We start from the raw sequence: 24419 nt of genomic DNA on the forward strand, positions 1-24419 counted from the left end.
TGTGTGAGAAAAGCCCACTCTACAAGAAGCGCCGAGACTGGAAAAAGATAGCGCTAACAGACGGCCGAGCGCGCGCGTTTCCCGCCAGGAAAGTTCCCAAGAGCTCCGAGCTAGGTAGCGGTGGAAAGAGCTCTTGGAACAATAATTCACTTACTACGTTACATATTATATATTAAGAAAAGAGATCAGATTGTGCGGATGCTAGGGTAGCGGTTGTTTTTTTTAGAATTATATAGTCAACGTCAACGTCCACGGTGTATGCACACTCATTCTTATAAATACACGTATGCAAACCGTAACCTTAGAAGCATCTCCAAAGGACTGAGTCGGCACATCTCGATATTCACGAACTCACGCAGGCGTCTCACACCGTCAATGAGGATGTTGCCACCTACCATTGAAAGCATAGCATCGTTAAGTCCTATCTAGAAAAATGCCAGGCACACAAAACTCAAGAATTTCCTTTGAGGACGTGATCGTCTAACGTTGCCTCCTGACAAATCTGACCGTATCCGACGGTGAGCAGATTATGCGCTGCCCTCCTCTGGGCTTTGGCCCAACGGGAGCACGACCTGTTTCAGTAGAAAACAACCACGGTGTTCCTTTCTGGTAGTACAGATCATCAGCCTCCTTTGAATCATGTTTAGATAGTTTTGGGTTGTGTGTAATATTCAGTAGTATGCAGCCTCTGAAGTAGCAATTATCAGCAATACCTTTTGTGGATACCATTGATAATAATATCACAGAACCAATTTATAATACAATGGCAAGCTTGGCCACACTGGCACAATGTCAATCTTTATAATTCCTATACAGTCACAATTTGCATAGCACTTGCATAATTTACCGGACTCAAAACACAATATGCAGTCTTCTCGGTTCTACTGACCACCAGCCTGCCTGGCCATGAAGGACCATGACCACCGTCTACAGCCACGAAGCAGATCGTCGCGGTGGTGGAGAGGAATCGCCGGCATGGCCAGAAGCGCCGCCGACGCGACCGGCCACGGCACGGCAGATTGGGCGGCGATGACGCTCATGCACAGTGGCGCGGAGGGGAGCGCTGGCGCTGGCGCGGTGGAGAAGCAGCTGATGCGCCATGCCACCGGATCGGGGAAGGGGTGGAGGGGAGCGCCGGTGAGGTGGGAACTCACGAGCATCTCGGTGACGGCCTGGCAACGACGGGCACGCTAATCCGGGGGAGAATTCCTTATTTGGTACTGGAAGATGACTTAATACCTTATCTAATCCTAAAAGGCAAACAATATCTTATTTGACATCAACTTCCAACTTTTGTGCCTAATTTGGCACTTCTGTTAGTTTTGCTGTCTAGTGGCTGTGAAATGATGAGTTTGCACCTTACTAACTTTTTAGCTGTATTGTTTGGCACAATGTATCTTAGTAACATGTCATGATTAACTAGGAGTTGGGGTAGCATATTTTAGCACATTTGAACATATTTTAGGATATTTGAATGAGATCACAAGGAAGTAGGAACCTGACCGAGCAATACATACATGACCACAAATTCACAAATAGGCTGAACGTATAAATAGATGACATCTCTAAATAGCCTCGACCCTCGAGCGCGTCTCCCTGTCCCCGCGCGACCATCGCCGGTGGCCACGGGCGTCCTCATCGCCGGCGACCGCGTCCAGCCTCATCGCCGGTGAGCCCTCTCTTGCTCCTCTGCCCTTCCCTCTCTCCTCCCCCTCCCTCCCTCCCTCCCTCCCTCCTAACCCTAGTTGGATTTTTCTTCCAAGAGATATGCATTAGAAAGATCCGTGGAAGACCATGGCGAGCTGCTGCTTCTGATCCGTCAGTCCTTCCTCTTTCCTGAACGATCTACTACAACACACATCGCAGATCGAACTGCCTGTCCTAGGTAGATGCTAGATACTCCATATGGCATATCTTTCAAATTCTCTTGTTTGATTCAATTCTTTGGCTGGATGAGTTGTTAGATTCTTTAATTTTTGTCTTGTGTGATGTGGTTGAGATGGATCTGTAGAGTATATGATTGATTCAGTTCTTTGGCTGAATGAGTTGAGATGGATCTGCTTGTTCAGAAGTGAAATAGAGAAGGAGATTTAGACAAAAGAAACTGCATCACTAGAGTAATTGCGGGAAGGTACTGATGCATGTGTGTGCTTCTGTATTAGTCCTTTGCTCATCTGGCTGAATGAGCGTGTTTGCCTGATTGGTACTGCCGGCCTCTTTAGGCTTGCTTGAAAGATCAATTTTTCATGGAATTAAAATAATGAGGAACTGACGACAAGTAAAATTATCTTTTCTGTGGTCTATGCTTCTAGTTCTGGTGTTCTATAGAATACTTATACTTATGAGCACTGAAGATATAAAAAATGCAACTATTTAATGCGAAATTGTACTGCAGATATGTCAAGGAAGTGCAGTTGACTTCTATTTAGAGTATGTTTGTACTAAGCTGAAATTATATTAAACTATTAATATAAAATGTACTGAATTGAGAACTCATTTCTATTGGTGCAAGAATTTTTATTTTCTGCAATTATGGGACAGCAGCTAAAAAACTATGGAATTCTTTGTCTATTCTGAAGAACATACTGTGTATTTGGTTGTGGTGTGCATACTGTGTTGAGAGAGATTTGAGTGCTGCGTGAACTCTAGACCAACTTGAGTTTAGTAGTTGACCAGCTGTCACGATTATGAAAAATAACTAAGGTTATTTATTCAATGATAACAAATTAACAATCTGTTCTAAACCGTGTAATTCATCTTTTAACGATCTGGTAAATCTTTGCTGTATTATTGTTTGTACTATAGATATGTCCCAAAATACTTTGTGGTGATTGATGACATTCTGTAGTGACATATCCTATTTGCTAATATCTCTTTTTTTCGCTCTCGCTTGAGGAATCAACTGATGGGTAAAGTGTGGGACTGAGGCAAGGATGGTGCTACAGCTCTCCTGGAGGATCGCGGGGATGGCCCTGAGGATGGCAGCAGCACTGGATCCGATCACGGGGATGGGATGGCTCTGAGGATGTTAGCAGCAGTGGATCCTATGAGCAAAGGAGAACTTCCGTTGGTCCACGTGCGGTGCAATTATTGTCCACTCGTGCAAACTTCCATACCAGAGGTATCTACAGGGCGCAGGAGGGGGCAGCACAAGAGGTATATACTAGCTACCATATGTTATATCTACCTTACATATGCTTCATGCCTCTTACATACTTTACATATTGTTTTAAATTAAAACCCTTCACATTCATGCTTTCATGTGTAGGAAGGAATGGTGGATTTGGTACCCATTGGACCATATAGGATTCTAGAGGTTTATGGCACCTTGGGCTTATGGTTTACCCAGCCATCGAAGAAGGTTGGAGTGTTATTATGGAGGATGATGAAGGTGAGGAATACACACAAACCAACACACGAACCATTGATGGAGGCCTTGGCCGCAAGTTGGAGATCACGTACTTGGTGATGCCCAACGCCATTGAGACCCATGTTGAGGTCAGGTTGAACCTCAAAGACCTCGGTTCGAGAAGCCGCGCCGTGTATGGTAGCATCAAGGCAAGTGCCATTGACCATGGGGAGCAAAAGCGTCCATCTCTTCAGTTGTTACCTAGGGAGGAGCTTGTCCTTTCCCTGTGGCTCCACGTGCATTCTTCCACTGAGTCCCACATGTGATTGCATTGCCCTATCGTCGACATTTCAAACTCCATATAGAGGTGGACCTAAGAATAATCACAACCTGCGACAGCTAAGAAGAGGGTAAGAATTTGAAATTCTGTCTAGAATTCACCCGTAGAGTTACGAGTCTAGAAAGAGAAGTTGATGGTGATCAAGTTGAAGTGAACATCACCTGGTACCTAGATAGGGTAATTTAGTGAACATCACCTGGTACCTAGATGGTTATCATGTTGAAGTGAACATCACCTCTACCTAAAACGGAGGTAGAAGATGACTAAAATAAGTGAAGGGATGTGCCACATCTGGAACTTTGTGTGTGTTTGCAAATCATCATATTATCTATTTCCTTTTCTGTTTGATCTATACATACATGTAGTTGAACTGAACTAATCATGCCGTTGGGTGAGTGGGAACCAAGAATAACGAAAGTTTATACTATTCGGCAATGTGCTGCAATTAATTCTAATAAGCCATGCAATTAATTCATGTATTTGAACTGAACTAGTATTCGTGTCGTTGGGTGAGTGGGAACCAAGAACAGCAAAAGTTTATATTCGGCAATGTACTACAATTAGTTTTAATAAGCCTCAACTGCTCTTCAAGTTAAGACTCCCTAATGGATAGGTTATCATTTATAGGGCGTACGTGATTTCACGGTTTTGACGATATACAAGTCGCGGGGTAGTAAATGGAAGGTAGGGATGAAAACGGTCGGAAATGATTGTCGAAAGGCTCCATCACTTTTATTTTCATATTTTTTTATCGAAAATGAAAACAATACGATATTATTGATAATGAAAACGGCATCGGTTTTACGGTAATTTCGGAAACAAAAATATACGATCGAGAATACATTGATAATTATCGAAACTTATTGAAACGATATTTTGGAAAACGATAAACTTGTCAAACCATAGAGCACAACACTAACCATACAACTTGACACATCTCGTACACAAGTACTGATGATTAAGATATTAATCCAAATATCCAACCATCCATAGTCACCATGAATTCAGGTCGTTAGCTTGTGATCTGGTGTTAGGATTCATGGGTCATGACTCTCTAAAAATATAGATAGCAGAATCTGCTGGCATTATATGTGGATATGGTATTTCTACAGTAAAATATGGTAGAATACCACAAAAATGCGGTATTTCTCGAAAATGATAGGAAGACGCCCAAATCATTTTCATTTTCACTTCCATATTTTTTACCATTTTTATTTTTATTATTTCGGTAATTGTTTTCATTTTCATTTCGCCTTCAAAATTGATAAAATCTCGAAAACGGTCCTCAAGAATCGGGAATTATCGTTTTCGTTTTCATTTCTAATAGAAGGGGTAGCTTCGTCAATTGAAATACGAAGCATCTTTTGCATGCAGATCACGATTTTTGGGCGTTTTGGCGGGCGGACCACGCGCTATAGTTGGTTGAGCCGGAGTTTTTTTAAGAAAGACACCAGAAAGTGTCTCATATCCGATTCATATCAAGGAAGATATGCATGCTTGCGTGAATATAACACGACGCTCAATGCTCCATTAATCCTCCACCTCGTTCTCTAAACTTCCATATGAAAAACTCTTCTCCACGTCTAACAAAAGATAATGGCGGGAGTAATACATGGCTCACCTGTCTCGTAATGTTTTTTGATTTTGTTGTCTAAGTCGGCTGTAAGCTACAACGTGCTTCTCATCTCTCTTCTTTTCTCTCTTATCAATATTAGTTTTCAGCCTGCTTACAACTTCTTATTATAATTAATTTTAATGAAATAATGAAGCAAAAGCAAGGTCGCAAAAAAATTCCAATCATTTCACATTACAGAAGCAAAAGCGCGCGCTGGTGAGTGGTGGTGACTCGTGGTGTCATTTCCCATGCCCCGCCGCCAAAGCCTCCCATCACATACGCGCCAGTGTCATTAACATTAATCTCCCATGCAGTCCCCCTTATCCCCCAACCAATTCCCATTCCTCGACGGCAACGGCCAACGGCACAGCATCGGCACGGCCTCCCGCCGCCATGGACGACAGCGACCTCGACTCCGCCGCCGCCAAGGCCTCCACCCGCGTCCGCTGCGCCGCAAAGCGACGACGACCACCGCGGCGAGGTGCTGCAACCCGCCCGCTCGTCCAAGTCCCCGCGGCTCGCCTCCGCCTCCCACGCCACGCCACCGCCGCCATCGCCACTGCCGCTGCCGCTGCCCCTGCCCCTTCCCCTGGACCCGCCACCGACCCATACCTCTCCCTACACCACGTCCGACGCGGCGGCGGCCAGGAGCCGGCTCGCGGTCGTCGAGAGCCCGCCCCCGGAGCCCTGGGGGTTTCCCATGGGGAGCTCCATCGCCGCCGCCTACGACGGGGGCCTGCTCCCCTCCCTCTCCGTGGCCAACTTCAGAAAGTACCAGGAGGTAGCCCTCTCGGTGAGTCTCTCACTACCCGGCAAATCACATTCATGTGCTCCGTGCTCGTGTGCCGTGCTGACTGCTGTGCCTGTCGAATCTTACTTTCTCCCGTATCCTTAAAATTTGCAAGCTCACAGAGCCCATTTCAGGGATTTAGTAACTGGGAAAGTTTCATCGGGCTGCCTTTTTTTTACTAATAGTAAGTAGCAGTGACATAATTACCGAGATGTGAACCCGTAACTGGAATTTGCAAATAACGCGATCAAGCAATCTCCACTGAGGATCACTCACGCCTGACGCCTAGCAGGTTACAGTTGAGCTCTTTTGTATATTGAAAATCAGATAAACAGTTGTACCTCGTGTTAGTTATGTTCTGTTCTAATTTATGACTCGAAGGAAATGAAGGAGCTGCACTTACTTTCTAGCCTAGGATTTTCCTATGGGTGTATAGAAGTTAATGCCTTATGTATATCTGCTTTTTCGTGCTGTAATTACGTGGTAGCTGTTTGTGGTGATGTTAGGGTTAAGACTAATTATCTGTGTGAATGGTCTAGCTATATTTGTTTGCTCATTGGGAAATTAAAAAGGCATATTATCAAACTTCTCTTCGATGTGGTAACTTTCTAAAGTCCAGTAACAATTAATTTTGGTTTAGTTTGCTGCATTGTCTCAATATTAAACGAGATCTTCTCTCATTACCTCACACGTATGCATTCATTATGTAATCTTCTGCACCCAACTACATCTTGGTAGCATTACATACAGATAAAAGGTCGAAGTCGGACTGCTTGCTTGATATTATTGTTCCTAAGTGGACATGCTTATTGATTTGAATCTGAGAATGGATTCCATGGAGCCCAGGATTCTTCCTACTTATGCAAATTCCTGGAACAGTTCCGATCCTTTTTTTTAACTTTGTGAGTTATGACAAAAACAAATATTAGGATCTTCTGAAACTCTATGCTGGGTTATAACATAATTTTCCCTGCTCATATTCAGATTCTGGAGAAAAGTGACTACACCTCTATTAATGGGAATCCATACATAAAGAAATCAGGTCATTAACTTTATTCTAGTGTGACTGTGAGTTGTGATTTTTTTTATGGAATCATCATGATGCTCAGTTCTCCAACTCTTTTTAGGGTGGAGAAAAATATCTTGCTTCTTTAGAATATCATTTGAAATCAAGGACCACTCCATTGAGTTTGATGAAAACCACAATGTCAACCGCGCTGAATTTCTTGTTCGAGCGTCCATGATGTATGTCCTTGTTTTGTCAGTTGAAAATAATTTTCTGTCAAGTTCACCTGCCCTTGCCACTTCTATAAGTATGTTTTACCGGACACTATTGACTCTTTCTTCCTATTGTATTTGAAGTGGTGGCAGGTTCTCAGATGGTTGGAGCTCGTGTGATCGAAGAGAGAAAAGGTTTAACAAACCAAACCATGACATTCCCAGCACAGCTGAAACCAGAGCTAAGAACAGGCTTGCCAGGTAAGGAAGAGTTCAACACTTCTCCACATTTTTTTGGCTCGTTTACTTGATGCACCCTCCAGTTTGCGCTGTAGTTTGAACAAGCAGAAATTCATTCTTGAGATTTGTTTATATGAGAATTTCCACGCACCAGTTATTGAACAACACAGTAGTACTAGGATGTAATAAAGACAAACAGGGAGCTGATGATCTATTTCCAATTATCAAAGAAAGAATGCCATCATATCTTATGTTGTGGGTAAATTTTTTGGTTCAAGATTGCACCAACCAAAACACCATTATGAGATCAATGCAGATTTTGAAAGACCTAAGGAGCTTTGCCCACAGATTCTTGCTAGATTCAAAGTCACCCAAGTTCAATGGAATCTTGCAGGAATGAATGCACCATCTGACTTCTAACTTTATATATTGACATGATTTTTGGTATGACCGTATACTGATTACATTTGGTATTGACACCATCTGTAGATTTTTTCTTATTATCTACAGTGCTGTGTTTTCTGACCTACATTTAAAATAACTCAGTATGATATATTTTTTGTCAGAAAAATCCTTGGAAATAGGTTTGGACCATGTCTATTGTGTCTTAATTGAAATTTTATATCAACATTTTTTGTTTTATTGCATGACTACAAGCGATATTTGAACCCATAATCATTCTTGTTGTAAATATCTTTACTAGGATCTTCTTGGCATTGGAAATAACCGTCCAGGGTGAGATGTGGAAGAAACTTGATGACAGTTTTGGTTCAGATACGACCTCTTCCACTATTGCCAGAGACTGATATGGCAAGCCAAAGGTATTATTGCCTTATACTGGGCTATGATCCGATCGTTACAGCACTTGTTCAGAACATTAAAGATGGCATTCTGTTAAGGGAGTACTAGAATCTTAATTCCTCGTATCTGCTCGTTCAGCTTTTTGTTGACAAATCTTTCTTGTATATATATAACTATGGCCATATTGTACTAGAGGTTTCTGATCTTAATGTCAAAAGATACGTGTGAAAGAAGTGCAAAGAGACGATTGAGAAGAATCCATCCAAGAAATAACCCACATCCATAATGTCTATGCAGAAATTTGGATTTTTGACACTCTCAACAGGTGGGTTCGCAAATTAGCCACTACCAAGATGGATTTTCCAAAATTGCCGATCCTTGACTCTTGATTGACATGCCATTGGTTTTCAATTTCTTTTCTGATTTACCTGCAGTTCAAAAGACCAAAATGTCCTTAGCTATGGGAGCACGTGCTTGATCCTCAACAACCTCACACTTTTCCTTTTTTTACTAGTAACTTTTTCTCCATATTTCCTTTTGAAAGTTGTCGGTTATGTAGATGACTTTTTACACACAATTTATTTGAACAACTTCTCTAGAGAACTTCCTAAAACAACTTTCTATAAAGAACTCCTGCTTGTGGCTGCTTGGCCCCCACACTCCCACTCCACTTCTGCCTCAGCAGCATGAGCAGGCGACCAACAACGGCCGCACGGCTGGTTCCGCCCTCAGACGAGTGATCGAGTCTCCACTCCACCTGCGCCGCGCCTTCACCGCACCGAGATCAACCTCCTGCCACCGGCCGCCGCGGCGATCTCTGGTGTGTGACCAACCAGACTCCTCCCTCCTCCCCCATCAACGCGTGCTGCTTGCTCCCGCCCGGTCAATGCCATCCTTGGCTCCTTGCCCTGGCGGCGTGCCGCCGTGTTCAGTGGCAGTGCACGCGTGGTGCTCGCCGTATTGCCTCTGCGTGCTTTATGCGGTGTCTCTTCCCGGATTCTTGGATCCTAGCACCTTCTTTTTACCTTTGATCATAGTGTATGCAGTATGCTGCTCTAACGGATGCTATTCTTCTCGCTGCTTTTTGCAAGATTGGCTCGGATGGCAGAGGTGGCGCAGCGTTCCGGCCCGCCGCCGTCGTGGTCGGACATCCCGTTGGACCTGGCCGGCCACCTGCTCCGCCTCCTACCGGCCTGCGCGGACCGCGCCCGCTTCGCCGCCGTGTGCCCGCAGTGGCGCGCTGCCGCTGGTCGCGCTCCCGGACGGCACCTTCTACAGCCTCCCCTACGGCAAGCCCTTCCGCTTCCCTGGCTTTGGCTGCGCCGGCTACAAGATCGCCGCCTGTGGCAGCTGGCTTGTCTTCCCGCGCGACGACGGCTGCTTCTTGGTCGATCCCTTCGCGGGGGCGACGGTGGAGCTGCCTGCTCTGTCTCGCGTCCGGCTGCGTCCCCCAATGCAGTTGCAAAATATACTACGGTTGAGGGGGCAATGGGACGCCTTTGCCACCCTTACGTCACATGGATGCACCTTAAGGACATGGAGAATGTGCCCATGATAAGGAAGCTGATCTTGTGCTCGCCAAACCTTGTCGCTGCATTCGTCGGGATTGAACGTCCCAGCCAGATTCTTGTGTGCCAGCCAGGGGCCTCCTCATGGTCGGTCCGTGCAACATCTTTGAAGACATGGCTCTCTATCAGGAAAAGCTGTACGCCCTTTCTCATTATGAGGACCTCACTTTCATGAACATTGGCCAACACCCAAGGACCGGTGATCCACAGGTCTCTCAAATTGGAAAGGTCATTAGGGGCGATCGGGTCGTTTTGCCACTTGATGGTATCTGTAGAAAGAAGCTCTACCTAGTTTAATCACGTGGTACATTGCTGATGGTACGAATTAAGGTTTACTTAAGAGAGATAAACGACATGATACTGGCTGGACGCAGTGAATTTGAGGTGTTTGAGGCGGACTTCAAGCACTAGCAGTGGGTGAATGTGACAACCCTAGGGGATGACCAAATGCTTTTCCTTGGACGATGGTGCTCCAGGGTTGTATCTGCTTCTCAGAACGGGATGTCGGGTGACCTTATCTTCTTCTTGGATGATATGCAGGATGTCAGAAATTACACCTTTGAGGATACTTCTGTCAGTGTCTACAACATGAGAACGAGCGAGGTCTCCTCCCCTCTGCCAATGGTCTGGAAGCACCAGATGATTCCTGCATCATGGCTGTTCCCTTGGAACTGAAGTAAATGTGTTACTATGCAATCTAGCAGCGGATCACTAGTTGTCTAAGAGCATCTCCAGCAGATTTGGTAAAACTGGATACCTAAACTTACTTTTAGGTATAGGAGAGAGAAGATTTGTATATAGCTTTTGTGCTCCTCTCTGGCAGATGGTATCGTTGAATGAAATGATCATACATAAAACACAAGTCCACGACATTAAGAACTACATAATTTTGAAATTCAAATTCGGCAAGCATAGTTAATCCAAATGATGCAAATAAATTGCAAAATGCAAGTTCAACCAACAGCACACATCATGCATCAATTGTGTTCTTCACTTTCATCACCACCAATGTCATCAACAAATTCATCCTCAGAGCCAAGTTCATCATCCATTGTATTTGCATCAACATCATCAAATGTTTCTTCATTTATTTCACATATGTTGATAAAAGACTCATCATCCATACTGGAAGCACAAAATATTGTAAAATTTCAGAACCATTCCCCCATTCATTTAGCATCAAGTTCATTTGCATCTTTTCAGTACGAATGGCAAAAGGGGTGAACTTTTACCTTTGGGGAATTTCACCAAGCACCTCCTGTGCAAATGGAGAAGGGGAAATCTGGGATGGGGAGGCATCGGCTTCAAAGGAGTACATCGGAGGCGCCGGCAGAGCTTCAAGCGGAGTCGGTTCCGCGGCGGCCCTCCTCTCCTTGCATGCGGCTGAGGCCTTGCTAGGGTTGCGGGGCGGCCTTTTCCTTCCCTGCTTGACCCCGGCCCCTTCCTCAGTGCTAGCTGCTGGCACGTCGGAGCCACCCGCGGGCGCACCAGACACGGAGGCGGGCGACCCGGAGCCGGCCTTCCTAGCAGGCGGCACCAGCCCCAGGCGCCGCTAGACCTTCGGATTGGGATCGCCCGGAGCTTGGCCGGAGCGAGGGAAAGGCGGCGGAGGGGCTGCGGGAAGGGCCCCGTCCTCTTCCATGGAGGTCGCGCCCGCCGGAGATGGGGAGGGCGGGGGCGGCGGCGGTGCCGGCGGCATGGGAGCGGAAGGGGCGACGCGGCTGTGAAACGAGTCGGGCGAGACAGTTGGCGTCTCCCGCGTGTGAAAAGGAGTTTTAGCAATCTATGCTTTGCTTTGGTATATTTGGGTCAGGGAGAGAGAAGTTTAGGTAATTTGCTAAAAAATTTAGGGATGGCAATCCATATACCAAATCTGCTGGAGCTGTTTTTAGGTAGATTTTTAGGGATATGTATCTATATACCAAATCTGCTGAAGATGCTCTAAGCATGGTACGAATAACTCATATGCAAGAGGTTAGCTCCATTAACAATATCTGTCTGGCCTTAGTGTGGTGGCTACTCTTTTGAGCAAATGTGGTGATTAATGTGCTTGTGCAAAGTAAAAATACATTGATCCATGCACCGTAACTATTAGAACATTGTAGTTAATCATTGTGATGATCTTGTTATGAACTTGTGATGGATCTTGTGTTCTGTCACTTGGGCTTATTTAACCTTGGTGTGTTAGCATGTGTAGTGCTCCCCTGTGCGGACCTGAGTGCATGTTGAGATCATTTCTAATAATATGGTTTCCTATTACCACTATTTTCTACTAGAATATATATCTTTAAAATCTAATAAAATTGTGAGACTATGAAGGTATCTTTCAAGACATCTTTTACATATGGTATTCATGTTTCAAAATAAATATTTTAAAAGTTATTGGGACCATTTTTCTTAGGCATTTTTTGGATGGACAGTCGGATGTTTAGGGTGCTATAAGTTATCAAGAGATAGTAGCTCATATTACTGGGAAAAACTTTGCAGAGTTTCGTTAAGATTATGGTTGGCTCTGAGATTTCTTTAGTCACAGGCATACCTAGTAACTCACTCTTGTATAAGGTTCTTCATGACGTGTATATGGTCTTGTTTTTCTTATTAAGCACTCATTTTGCATACAATCTGATCCCTCTCTGCAGTTCTCGATCGGAATTCGATTTTCATCATCATGAGAACATACAATCTCAACAATTGCTTCCATCGATTTTGCTAGTTCTTTTCTTGCTTGCATTGATCGTGGGAAGATATCGTCAAATAAAAGAGAGGAAAACGTGGCCAACATATTGCAAATTTTGCTTGCAAATCACCTGGATATAGTCAGGTGGAATTGATTATTAGCATGTACAACCTTATTTGTACTTGCATCCACACAAACCAGGACTACAAAGCACAGTGCCATTTCCGCCCAACTAAAACCAGCAAATGCACACCAAATTAGAAGGCTAACGGCAGATACATTTGCCACACTGACCACAAGCATCAGATGGTCCTAAAATGTACAGCATCAGCAAGCTACGGCTGTTCCTTCCAATATACAAGAATTAGAAGAACTAGCAACCCCTACAATGTGTGCCAGTCCTAACTAATTTTGACTGAACTCCACCTGCAAAATACAATGACAGGCACAAACGTAAGAAATAGCTATTACAGTGCCTACAAATTAGAACTACTTAGTGTTTGTAACGTTAATTCCATGTGCAAGTGCCTAGTTGAAATCCTGTATAGGGATTCGGAACATTTGACGAAAGGTAAGGACAACTAGAGTAGGCACATATTCATACAGCAGAACAACAGCAATAGTTGAAAGCACTTGTTCCTGTGAACCTAATTTTTTTCAATAGAATGAAGCATTTTCAGATGTTGGTCAGTATCAGCAAGGGTGAATTCCTTACCTTGGCCTCCTCATGAGCAACCTTCATCCTCCGGTACTCCTGTTGTGCCCGGTGAGAACGGAACAGGGCTTGGACACGTACAACTGATCTGTTAAACCTGTTCTCAGCTTGTTGCCGGCCAACCTGGTAGTAATCCTCCTCTGCAGTGCTTGCTGCTTCTGTATCTGTAGACATTGCTACTGGCATTCCAGTTGCAATGCCACGCAGGCCTTTTCTCTTCTTCCTCCATCGCAAGATAGCTTTCTCCACGACTCCAACGGACCATATTACCTTGCGGTACTGCCTTCTCACTTGGTGACCTCGGTATGCAGCCTGAGCAGATGTTTGGGTCATTAGACCACATGATACATGAGATACATACAGGATAACATGTTGCAAAAAATTTCAGATGGCATCATCTGGTGCTTGCTAACACATGAACAAAATGAATCCCTGGGAAAAGGAAAAGTAGCAAACCAAAACACACAATAATAACAGAAGCTTTACTTGTATTTTTATAGCTTGTCTTCGCATGTTCATGAAGTTCCTCCTCATCTGCCATGTTCGGAAATGACTTTGTATTCGTGCGGCAGCTCGCATCATTTTCTTTCTGTTGTAGTTCCGGAATGCATGCTGAATCCTCATAGCAGCAACTATCGTAGCTGCTTCGATCTCAGGATTGGCCGACTGAATTGCTTTTGTTTGAAGCTTAAGAGTTCGTTCCCTAAGAGCAGCTTGGATATTGCTGGCAGCATCAGCAGCATTACGGTAGGCTGCTAAAGATTCTCGTAAGCACAATTCTTGTTCAGTAAGGTTTTCAAATTCCTTGGAAATTTGTTTTATTGACTGTGTCCTTGATGTAGATTTCTTATCCTTGGATAGTGACATGGCTTCAAAATGAGCAGTCAACCCTTTCTCAGCAAGATATGCAGCTAAGCCATCAAAACCTTGTCTTGCAGCTATATCAGCAGCAGTGTGTCCACCAGGATCATCATGAGTAGGATCTGTAACCAAGCTCGGATTTGCTCCAGCAGACAAAAGAGCAGCAACCATTTTTTCCCTGGCAAAAGAATAATTAAAAATAAGTTAGCACCAGATGACTGAAAATCTAAAAGATAATTTGATCCCAACAAAAATGTGCGTGAGATAGCATATTGTCTACTACAATAGTAATCACCATGAAGATCAACCAGATGTCCACTGATAGAAAACAAAGTTTTTGAGATCCACTTACCCATGATTCCTACCAACTGGTATGGTTTCTTGTAAGTTCTGACTAATTGACTATGTTTGACTTCTATAATATATAACATCCAAAGTGCAAGAACTCATACAAGACATGATTTCTTTCCACATTTTTCTATTTCATGTAGGCATGTGATAAACACACCCCAGTTGCAAGAACTCATACAAGAAATCAATATTTTCTTCATTTTTTTTTTTCTGTTCGTGTTAGTCAGAGAATCGCGAAAATAGAGGATACCTCCCATAGTACGCGGCCCAGTGCAGAGCTGTCCAACCAGAAGAATCGCGAAAATCCAAGGAGAATCCTGACAAAGAAAATAATCGAATGGCCCAGGTATAGCCCAAGAAAGAACACAGATGTATAGGTCCTTGTCCTAGATCATCACGGTCTGTTGACTTATGTCCTTCAATTATTTTTTCCACAAGCCATTCTTGTAATTTATTTCGCAACACAAGTTCAAGCAAGCTCTCAGTAGCAGGAATGTTAGTGCCTTTAGAATCAGTAACGTATTTGAACAGATTCATCCATTCTTTCTCTGTTGATGCTGATAAGAGATTGGAAACTCTGCTACCTTCTACAAGGAACTTTGGTGGTATCTTTTTCTGGCTTGTAGAGAACAATAAACGAGCTAGTCTCATCTGCATCTGAAGCTTCGACTTTTTGGGTTCATCATCATCTGAGCTGCCCAGCATTCTACGGTACTCAAAACTCAAAACCTCACTAATTGGAGTTTTCCCATCCAAAGTCAAATAAAGATTCACTCGTCCAGGCACATGTGGTCTAGCCATGAAACGGTAAACTCCAGTTTGGACAATGTCTGCGGTAACGCATTGCTCACCAATAACACAGTATAGATTGGCCCCAGACAGATGTTTGTAGTTGTCAAGGAAGTATCCAACCACGAGGACCTACAATTAAGTTAACATTAACATTTTTGCAGAGTAGTGAAATATAGATCTAAAAACTGATAAACTCACACAGGCATGTATTTAAATTGCTCTCTAAGACTTTAAAAGTATATTGCAGACCTCACCCCCACCCCTGCTCCACCCAACCAGGGGATACATGATACTGGTTGTTGTTACAATAAGCGATCATTTGAGTGGTTCATAACATAAGAAGGTGAAGTAGAACATTTTCCATGCAAACTGAGCAACTGAAGAGGGGGAAAAAACAAGCAAGCATGAAAACTCAGTATGGGATGAAAGGGAAAAAAAAACCTTTGTATCGTCTGTACAATAAGCCCATTCTGAGGAGATCTCAATGATGTGAAATGGCATTTCATCGATCACTGGTCGAGTGATGGGTATGGCTGAGCTTGGATTATTCACTAAACAAGTAATATCATCATCCAAGTACTTCCACAGTCCAAGACTGTTCTGCCTAGCAGGCACATCACTAGGCATGTTACCATCCACTAGAGTTTTAATAATAGAATTTGCATGTGGCTTTGATTGAGAATCCAGATCTGATGTTAAAAGGGATGGAGATTGGTTCACTTGATGTTTCAGAGCTCCATAGTAACTCTCTGATACTTGATTGAGGCCAGGATTGGCAGCATAAGCTTCTGAAACTACATTAGCTGGTGAAGAAAAGATAGCCTGCAAAAAAAGAAAACAGAGATGCATCTGATCCATCATGGCAGACATAGAACGATACAAGAAAACAAACAATCGTGAACCCACGCCCGTGCATAAATACACCATTCTCGAGCAAATTAAGGGCCACAATTGAAGTGCACTAAGAAAAGTAAAGAAAGCTAAAACAGTGAAGCAAATCAAGGGGCATAGTTATGTGAATTTCGCAATGCAAAGAAATAATTCCATGCAAGATTTCAACAATAAATGTTGCAACTTAAAAATCTTTAATTATTGTGGCTCACTTAAAATACTAGTAGGAAAAAGTATAGAAGAAGCAGAAATTAAGAGTCACAGTTATAGTGCTTTTAGCAATGTGAAGAAGCAGAGTAACTCCATGCAAGTTTTCATTCATGCACAATTGCAATTGAAAGAACATAGGTTATGGTGGCAGACTTTGCTCACTTACATTACTTCTGGCATTGGTATTCAAGATACTATTTCCAGAATCCCTCATCCCATCATTAGTCTGCTGATTGGGTGTCAAAGATCCACCTGTTTTATACAATAAGCAGGATTACAATCTCTACAACAGTTTATACCAAAATATTTTTGCAGTTATGTCAAAAAGAAACCCCACCACGGACAGAAGTATCATTCTTCATAGATGACTCCAATAGATCTGCCCAAAATGATTCAAGGCTAGAATCATGATCGTCTGTTTCTGCAATATCACCAAAACAGGTACAGTAGTATACCTCTCGAAAATAAAGATATACAAGTCAAATTCGTAAGATGTAAAACAGCAAATTTTAAAAAATTTGGCATCCATAGTCAAGTATCATAAACTAAATGCTAAACAGGTCTAGTTATCAAAAACTGTATTTACATATTTTCGAAATTTTCAAAAAGTTATAGATGTCGAAACTGGCATAGAAGCACACATATAATCAATAACTAAGAAACGTTTGGGATCTCAGAATGTCTCACCACAAGAAATCGCTCCGCCACCATGTGAGTTAATTTCTTCTGGTGCAGCAGCAGCAGCACAAGAAGATAGCTCAGTACGAGCAGAGGCCGAATCTGTTGATATTATAGGAGAGGTGTAATGAATAATATTGATTGGAGGCACTTCTGCAACTTCAGCTTCTATATGTGGTGGTGGTATGGCATTTTCCTGTTTAGTATAAAAAAATATTAGCAGACAGAACATAATAAAACATGTACTCCCTTCGTTCCAGAATGTAAGACATATAGTATGGTGGATTTAATGAACTAATTTGACCAAGATTTAGAAAATACATTACGATCTACAATACCAAATAAATGCAGTATCAACACATATAGTATGGTGGATTTAATGAACTAATTTGATGTTGTAGGTGTTGGTGTATTACAGAAACAAGATATGGGTAGAGAAGGAACAGACCAAACCTCAGATGTTTGACGATAATGCACAAGAACTATGCGCTCCAACTCTCTGAATAAGAAACAGCCAAGAATAATGTCAGCAAAGATAGCTGGTATGGCATTTGTACCCAAGTTTGCATCTGATACAGAGAATGCAAAAGACTCAAGTCATAGTTGTGGTGGAATAATATAAGGAAATATATGCCACCATAAGCTTCATATTATGTAATCCTTCAACAAAACTCTTGTCTTACTAACAGATCAATTCCACTCAACTGAACATAATGTGACAACAACATGCACTCTTAAGAACTAGCCGAGTTGTCCACACAACTGCATGGCTAGATATTACGACTTACAAGACATTATCCATCTAACAGTACCTATATTTATCCGATTAATTTATAACTTTGTGCTCTGGCTCGATAAAATAAGCGATGTCAAGCCTTTTCCTTTTTCTACCAATTTATGACATTGGATTTACTTAATTTATTTACCACACAGTCCTTGCGGATGTTTCAAGTCTGCAAGTGGACAAGAAGCATGAAGGCATCAAACTAAAATATTGATTCTGTTGCATAAAGCTAATTCATGATGTCCGCGCTCCGGCATGCTGCTTCTAGTACGAATCTATTTTTCAGCATAAGCGAATAAGGAAAAAAATATCAGATTGCTCATATACAGGACAGAAATAAGATTCAGTGGTAAAAAAAACTCAACCATGGGGAGAAGAGGTCCCCCTGCCTTCATCTTAAGAGAGGGGAGTACCAAACCCTTTAGGGAGGTACTCAAAACAACATGCGAGCACCCAGATTCGAGCCCGGGTGGGATGCCTCTCAACCGGATGCTCCACCGGTAGCTATCAATCAGTTCTGAGGCTCAGTGGTATAGACATAATCTTGAAAGCTGTGGTTGAAATCTTACTTGTCAAGCAGCCAGTAGCATCTACGAAAGAAATTTGGATCTTCCTCGCCTCGAGCATAATACACATGAACCTTTTCTTCATTACCAATCTACAAAATAAGACAAGTTACCAATAATGGTGGGAGGTACTAGAATAATGAAATGCAACAATAAGCAAGCAGCCAATTTCAGTTATTTGCACAAATTACCTTTAATTTTTCATGGGCTTCTTGGACAGTCTTGCCATCCTTCTTTTTCTTCCAATTATGGCCATCTTTACGGAAGTTTCGGACAACTTTACGATCATACAGAACAACAGTACCACCTGATTTAAAAGAAAGTTACAGCGGTTTGGAATAGCAGACCAATTCTCTGATAGAAATATGGTGGAACTTAAATATGTAGACATTGTCTAAAGGTAGTGCAATCAGATGTAGGAACAACTTAGCACAGGTATAATGGTGGCAAAAAGAAAATACAAGAAGCACAAAAGGACAAAATGATTCCCCCGTGCAAACCATGTTATTATAGAAGATAATACAAGTTACGGTGATAAATTAGCAGCGAAAATGTGTTTTAGTGACAAGTATCTGCAAGCTCATGGAACAAGTAGGCAAATGAAAGACCAATGCCAATGTGAACAAGTAAAAGTGCTTTCACAACAAATGACATAGCACCAAAAAAGATCATAGCAAGCAAAGTTAATCTTGAATTTAGTAATTTACAATCAATACCGTAAAAAACACGTTCATTTCAACATATGTTTGATCTGTTATGATCCCAGCTATGGTTTGAAGAGTAGAAACTAAAGCAAATAAAGACATGTGCAAGAATCAGATGCATTGCTGCTAAACATGAAGGCAGAAGATTATCAAGCATAAAGGAAGAAAACTTTTAATAATTACGACATGGAAAAGACTGATTGAATTCAATGAAGTAGGTCTCTCTCCTACTCCAAAAAGGCAAATGTGCATTCATTCATCTCATCTCTTGTGAATACTAGCACTAGATCAGCCATAGCGTTACCTCTCTAAACAATAAACCAAGTGGCCTTGAACTGAGGGATAATTCCAGTATTTATTCCACAAACGAATCAAATTATTCAGCCTCAGAAACACAACCATCTTATACAAGGTACTTCACACACGCACACAAACTTCGGTTCTGTTCCCTCTTATTCACATTTGCCATGAATGCAAGGTCAGGGTTTCATGGTGAATGCAGAACACATACTTGCGGGCTTGTCGACGGGCTGTGCATGGACCTTGAACCTCGCATGGTTCGCCAGCACTGCATAGATCTCATTCGGCCGGAACCAGCGTGTTCCGGCCTCAGCCATCAGCTTGTCAAAGTTCAAGTCTGTCCAGCAGCCAACAAGGAAACATACACAAGCAAAAATTTAGTGCAAGAAGCAGCACAAAGCTTCCTTCTTTGAAGAGGACATGATTGGAAAGAAGGTAACATAAATTACTGTTACTTTCATTGAGCAAAGAGAGCTGCCAAATCCCCAAACTAAAGCTAAGCGCGAAGATGATAACTAAGCAGACCAAATTTGGGGGAACGGAACCAAAAGAAGAATGTGATGGATGAACTGATAAAAATTAGCGGCCAAACGCCCATAACGCATTCGATCAAGTTCCGACAGAAGCACACGAATAGTACTATTCCAATCAAGCGACAAGACCGAAAAACAGGTTGAATCATCGCCAACGCCCAACAGCAAAACCCATACAGCCCGAAATGGGAAGACACGTGAGCAGCGGCGACACTTGGAAGAAGAGCCCCGGGACCCCAAAAGTGCCAGGCATCAGATGGAACCAGCTCCGGAGCTCAATCGAACCGCATCAAAGGAAAGAAGCTTAACCCACTGGAATTACAGAACCGCCAGCACCAAACAGTACCAAAAGAAAATAGCAACAAGAGATAAGAGGAGGCGAGCGGTGAACAGAAAACCCGCGCTCGAGCCGGGGGGCGGAGCGGGTCGACCTGCGCAGGTGAGGAAGCCGTGGATCTCGGAGGCGACGAGCGGGTCCCGCGCGCCGGCGCCGCCTGCCATGGCCGCGCTCAGCTGCTGCTTCCACACACTCTCCTGCGCGTTGTCCCTTGCTCTCACCGGGGGAGAAGACGACGAGGAAGTAGACTTCAGAAAATCGCGAGAAAAGTCATAAAGGAAAGGGAAAATTTCACCAAAAAGAAAAGAACAGGCGATAACCATAAGAAATTAATAAACAAATTTTGCTACTCTGTGTGGGCCCACACGCAGAAACGGCACTATGGGACCCATGTGTCAGGAGAGGAGTGGTGTAGTGGGTGGTTGGGTGCATGTTTGGCATCGACTGTCCTTTTGGTGATAGAAGGATCTGGCAGTTGGCACGGGAGATCACGGGATCATACACTTGTGGCTGGCCCCACTTGCCAGCTTCACAAAATTGTGCGCAAACAGGAGTTTAGGATTTTTCATCGTTTCTATAAGCAACAATGTATAGTCGCTTGTGTACACACTACGGAATTCCTTAAAGGGCCGCACTTTTGTACTTCAATTAATTAAGACTTAAGAGTGTGTTTTACAGTACCAAGTCTCCACTGGATTTTTCTTTTTATACTTCGCATCTTAGTTTGCTTTTATTTTGTTTTGTTTCAGTTCAACTTTGCTCCGAAGAGAATACATAGTAATCTTATCACTTTAATCTCATGCTTATAAAAAATATAAGTGTATGTTTATCATCTATCCTCCACATTATAAATTTATATTCATTATACATCTTCCACATATGGAAACAAAACACTAGAATGGATCAGATTTGTGCTGGCGAACCTTGGGAAAGCAAAGTGGACCGCTATGCACCTAATTCATTTGTAGCGGAATTTTGTTTTCTAAATAGGGGAGGGTTTTTTTTGCCACTAACTGAGTCATTCATCTCACATGATTTGGTGCTTGGGCCCACACTTCAGCGAGAGATGCCACTACGAAAAATAAAGCTAAATCTAATAAAGTAGTAATAAGAATCTTTTTCTCAAAAGTACAGTGGCAAAAGGTAATGAAGCTCGTCCTTTTGACCACGAAGAAAACTGAGCCCAAATAATTGTTGAGAAATAATCTAGAATTATTGATGGAACAAACCGATTTGACAAGAGAGATATATACACTATTGGACAATAATATAATTTACGACATGACAAGGGCAGACAATCAGTGCTTCAGGTTGGAAAGATTATGTCCAAGCAAATCAGTCTGAAAACAAATGATAGACGAGTTGACAGCCTATTGATCTATCGCTACTTCACGAGTCAAAGATCCGGGCGCATTATTTCGTGCCGGGGAATTGGCTGCTTTGATACATGTTCAGTTTGATCATCCCGTGCAAAAGCTGACCCATCTCCTCCTGATTAGGTTCTTTGTATGCCCGTCACCACATAGATCTACCATACGTCAACATAACATTAATTAATATAGTAGTGATCTTTTAATGACCAGCTCCTCCCATTTCATTAATTATAACCGCTTAGTTTGATTTCAGAATACGGGAACTGATTAAGCCGATTCTTACATGAAGGAAAATGTGGCATTATTCCTGCGTTGCAAACAGGAAATCGTAGTACGTGCATATAAAGTTTGCGAGGTGATTCCAATGAAATCTCCATGATTTTTTGCAGCGTGACAAAAACTCAAAGCGTGTGCTGTACGGTCTGAACGGCGACAAACAGTGCCCTGGACGGTCGGACGGGTGACAATCAGATGTGCTTCCTGACCCTGCATATAATAATCAAATCGATCGATCTGCTACTACAAGGACAATCAAGCACAGCTTTCAGCGACAGTGCTGAGACTGGGCCACTGGGGCTAGGCACACACGGGCACAAAATGTCGTGGCGTTCGGGGCACTCCTCTGCTCTCCGGCCGACACCGACGCGCCTGCTTGCCACTCTAGACTAGAGTCTTTTTTTAAAAAAAAAATTCTGAACCTTACGGTTCGGCGTATATTAATAAGAAGAAGAGAATTGATCTGACGTGAACTCTAGACTAGAGTGCGGCTGCATTCAGCAGCCTGGCTCTCTACTTCCTCCCATCACAAATATAAATCTACCCAGCATGGTTAGGTTGACAATATTTGCAACTACGCTAATGACAGCCACCATGCAAGACAAAGCTATTTGGCCGCAAATTCTCAGGTGATTACTGAAGCCAACAGGCAAGGGATAGGGACATTGCATTAGGCGAGAAATGTTGCCCCCTCCAAAAACAACAACAACAACAATCGAGATTCCAGATCAAGGCCAAGCTACTGAACAATATCAATTTTTGTGCAAGTATATATATTAATAATTGGTGGAGGTAGCACAGGCTACAGAGATCGAGCTTAGCTTACGAGGAGGTCAGTAGACAGTGGCAGCCTACGTACCGGTCTAACGTGGTGACGTGCCTCCCATCTTCTGATGAATCGAGCTTGACACGCCTGGGGGCCGGTCTGAATTTTTTAAAAAAAACATTGCTCTCTGCTACTAGCAGATACCGAATTGTACCACGTGGGGGAATTGTTGATGCGCTCTAGCCGCGAACAAGCCGGGCGGGTGGTGCCAGCATTCCGCGTGTGGTCAGCCCACGGATTTCTCCAGCGAAGGGTGGCAAGACAACGATACGATAGCCACCGTAGTAAACGAGAAATGGGGCAGAATCAAGTCTGTCTGAACTGAAACCAATCTTGCGCCAGTATGGAGAAACAATTACTTCTTTGCACAAAAATACTCCCTATAATTTCTCTGCCAATACGATAGTTAGATTGTATGACAGCTTCTCTGAAACACTAAACACGTGCCGCTTAGGGACTCACAGTGTTCCAGTGTTCGTCACTGCACGGTGGCGACAGTGCACTACGTTCAGACATCCATCTCGAGGACATGCAGAGTTGCAGACAACAATAGCGTGGCATTCAGAGCAGCGTCCTCTTGGACTGTTGGACAGCGGCGTGCCACAGCTAGCTACCAGTACAGCAGCAGCATGTCATGTACTTGCTGATTAGAAGTATTGCCGAGGTTTGATTAAAAGCATCGCTTATGGAGATGAACAAATCAGCCGGCTTGTGGGCCCCGTTCGATTCCGGAGGACTAGAGTTCACGCTCTATCGTATCAAAGAGAATTTTACCATTTAAAAGTATTAAATAATATCTATTTATAAATTTTTTTGCACGGATAGGTGCTAATTCGCGAGACGAGTGATGCTACAGTAACCATCCGCTAATCATAGATTAATATATCTTATTAGATTCGTCTCGAGAATTAGTCTAGGGGTTCTGCAAATAGTTTTGTAATTAGATTTTATTTAATGCTCCTAATGATAAAATTTTCTATGATGTGACAGGGCTAAAATTTAGCTGTCTCGAACCAAACATGTAGTACTACCAAATATCAACAGTGACTTTCACTCTAGGCATGCTCAAGTAGAGCAACGTTACTAATGATGAGTGCACTAGTGTAGGCGTGTAGCGCACAGCTCATTAAATTCTTCCGCTTGTATTAATTTGGCTTGTAAGTGGAGAACATGATTTAGGATGACATGGAGCTATTCCTAAAAAAATCTTAGCTCTTTTTTTAAAAAATAACTGCAAAGGAGAAGTTAGGTGGTTGTTCAGATTTTGTGACACACACAATATAATAGGAGAATAAGTACATCTGCACTCTACAAATAAAGGCAACAATGGCCGATTAAATTTAACAGCGGCGTGCATGGTAGAAGTAAAACCTTTGAACACCTGTAACCTGCATCCGCGGATGTTTGAAGCTTGTGGCAGTTTTGCGGAAGTGATTTCATGAAATGAGCCAAATACTCTTACGTCTATGTCTCCTTGTTCGCTCGCTCATAGAATTTGCCTTAGAGAGTCACTAAAAATCATTTTAGTGACATGATCACTTCATAAAACAACTCTATATTGGAGGGCTCTACCAAACATGCCATCATCAATAATCATCTGCACATGCTAGTGTCCGATGAGGCT

At 42.9% G+C, this 24419-nt stretch overlaps 1 protein-coding gene, 2 long non-coding RNA genes and 2 pseudogenes across 4 annotated transcripts; 3 read left to right on the plus strand and 2 right to left on the minus strand.

Moving 5' to 3' along the window:
- Positions 1–1589: 1589 nt before the first annotated feature.
- LOC112882442 lies at positions 1590–4005 on the plus strand. The gene is made up of 4 exons (XR_003226668.1): positions 1590–1669; positions 1764–1885; positions 2896–3156; positions 3269–4005. It is a non-coding gene; the product is annotated as an uncharacterized LOC112882442 (long non-coding RNA).
- Positions 4006–5606: 1601 nt separating this feature from the next.
- Positions 5607–8760, plus strand: LOC112879612 (annotated as a pseudogene).
- A 272-nt stretch (positions 8761–9032) lies between these two features.
- LOC112879611 lies at positions 9033–10596 on the plus strand (annotated as a pseudogene).
- A 354-nt stretch (positions 10597–10950) lies between these two features.
- On the minus strand, positions 10951–11764 carry LOC112879613. The gene is made up of 2 exons (XR_003226117.1): positions 11154–11764; positions 10951–11046 (listed from the first exon to the last, which is right to left on the minus strand). It is a non-coding gene; the product is annotated as an uncharacterized LOC112879613 (long non-coding RNA).
- Positions 11765–12702: 938 nt separating this feature from the next.
- On the minus strand, positions 12703–20570 carry LOC112880382 (calmodulin-binding transcription activator CBT). Of its 2 annotated transcripts, XM_025944965.1 has the most exons (13): positions 20415–20570; positions 19662–19787; positions 18638–18753; positions 18450–18538; positions 17550–17595; positions 17106–17292; positions 16756–16839; positions 16585–16670; positions 15759–16139; positions 14776–15446; positions 13800–14352; positions 13314–13625; positions 12703–13024 (listed from the first exon to the last, which is right to left on the minus strand). In XM_025944965.1, exons 1-13 carry the CDS (start codon positions 20482–20484, stop codon positions 13004–13006), a joined length of 2742 nt encoding a protein of 913 aa, XP_025800750.1. In that variant the 5' UTR covers positions 20485–20570; the 3' UTR covers positions 12703–13003. The 2 variants fall into 2 exon arrangements, with proteins under 2 accessions (XP_025800750.1, XP_025800751.1); XM_025944966.1 differs by lacking the exon at positions 20415–20570 and having other exon boundaries at positions 12734–13024; positions 17550–17665; positions 19662–19687.
- Between the last annotated feature and the right edge of the window lie 3849 nt (positions 20571–24419).

Source organism: Panicum hallii, chromosome 2 (genome assembly GCF_002211085.1).
Source record: "Panicum hallii strain FIL2 chromosome 2, PHallii_v3.1, whole genome shotgun sequence".
NCBI classification, from domain to species: domain Eukaryota; kingdom Viridiplantae; phylum Streptophyta; class Magnoliopsida; order Poales; family Poaceae; genus Panicum; species Panicum hallii.

What these genes read in the sequence shown, in the direction of transcription:
- LOC112880382 (XM_025944965.1), bottom strand. Translation starts at nt 20,484, where the DNA reads ATGGCAGGCGGCGCCGGCGCGCGGGACCCGCTCGTCGCCTCCGAGATC. An exon ending in ATTGTACAGACGATACAAAG is followed by an intron (nt 15,447 to 15,758) that starts GTTTTTTTTTCC and finishes ACTTAATTGTAG; the next exon opens with GTCCTCGTGGTTGGATACTT. An exon ending in GACAAGCTATAAAAATACAA is followed by an intron (nt 13,626 to 13,799) that starts GTAAAGCTTCTG and finishes ACATCTGCTCAG; the next exon opens with GCTGCATACCGAGGTCACCA.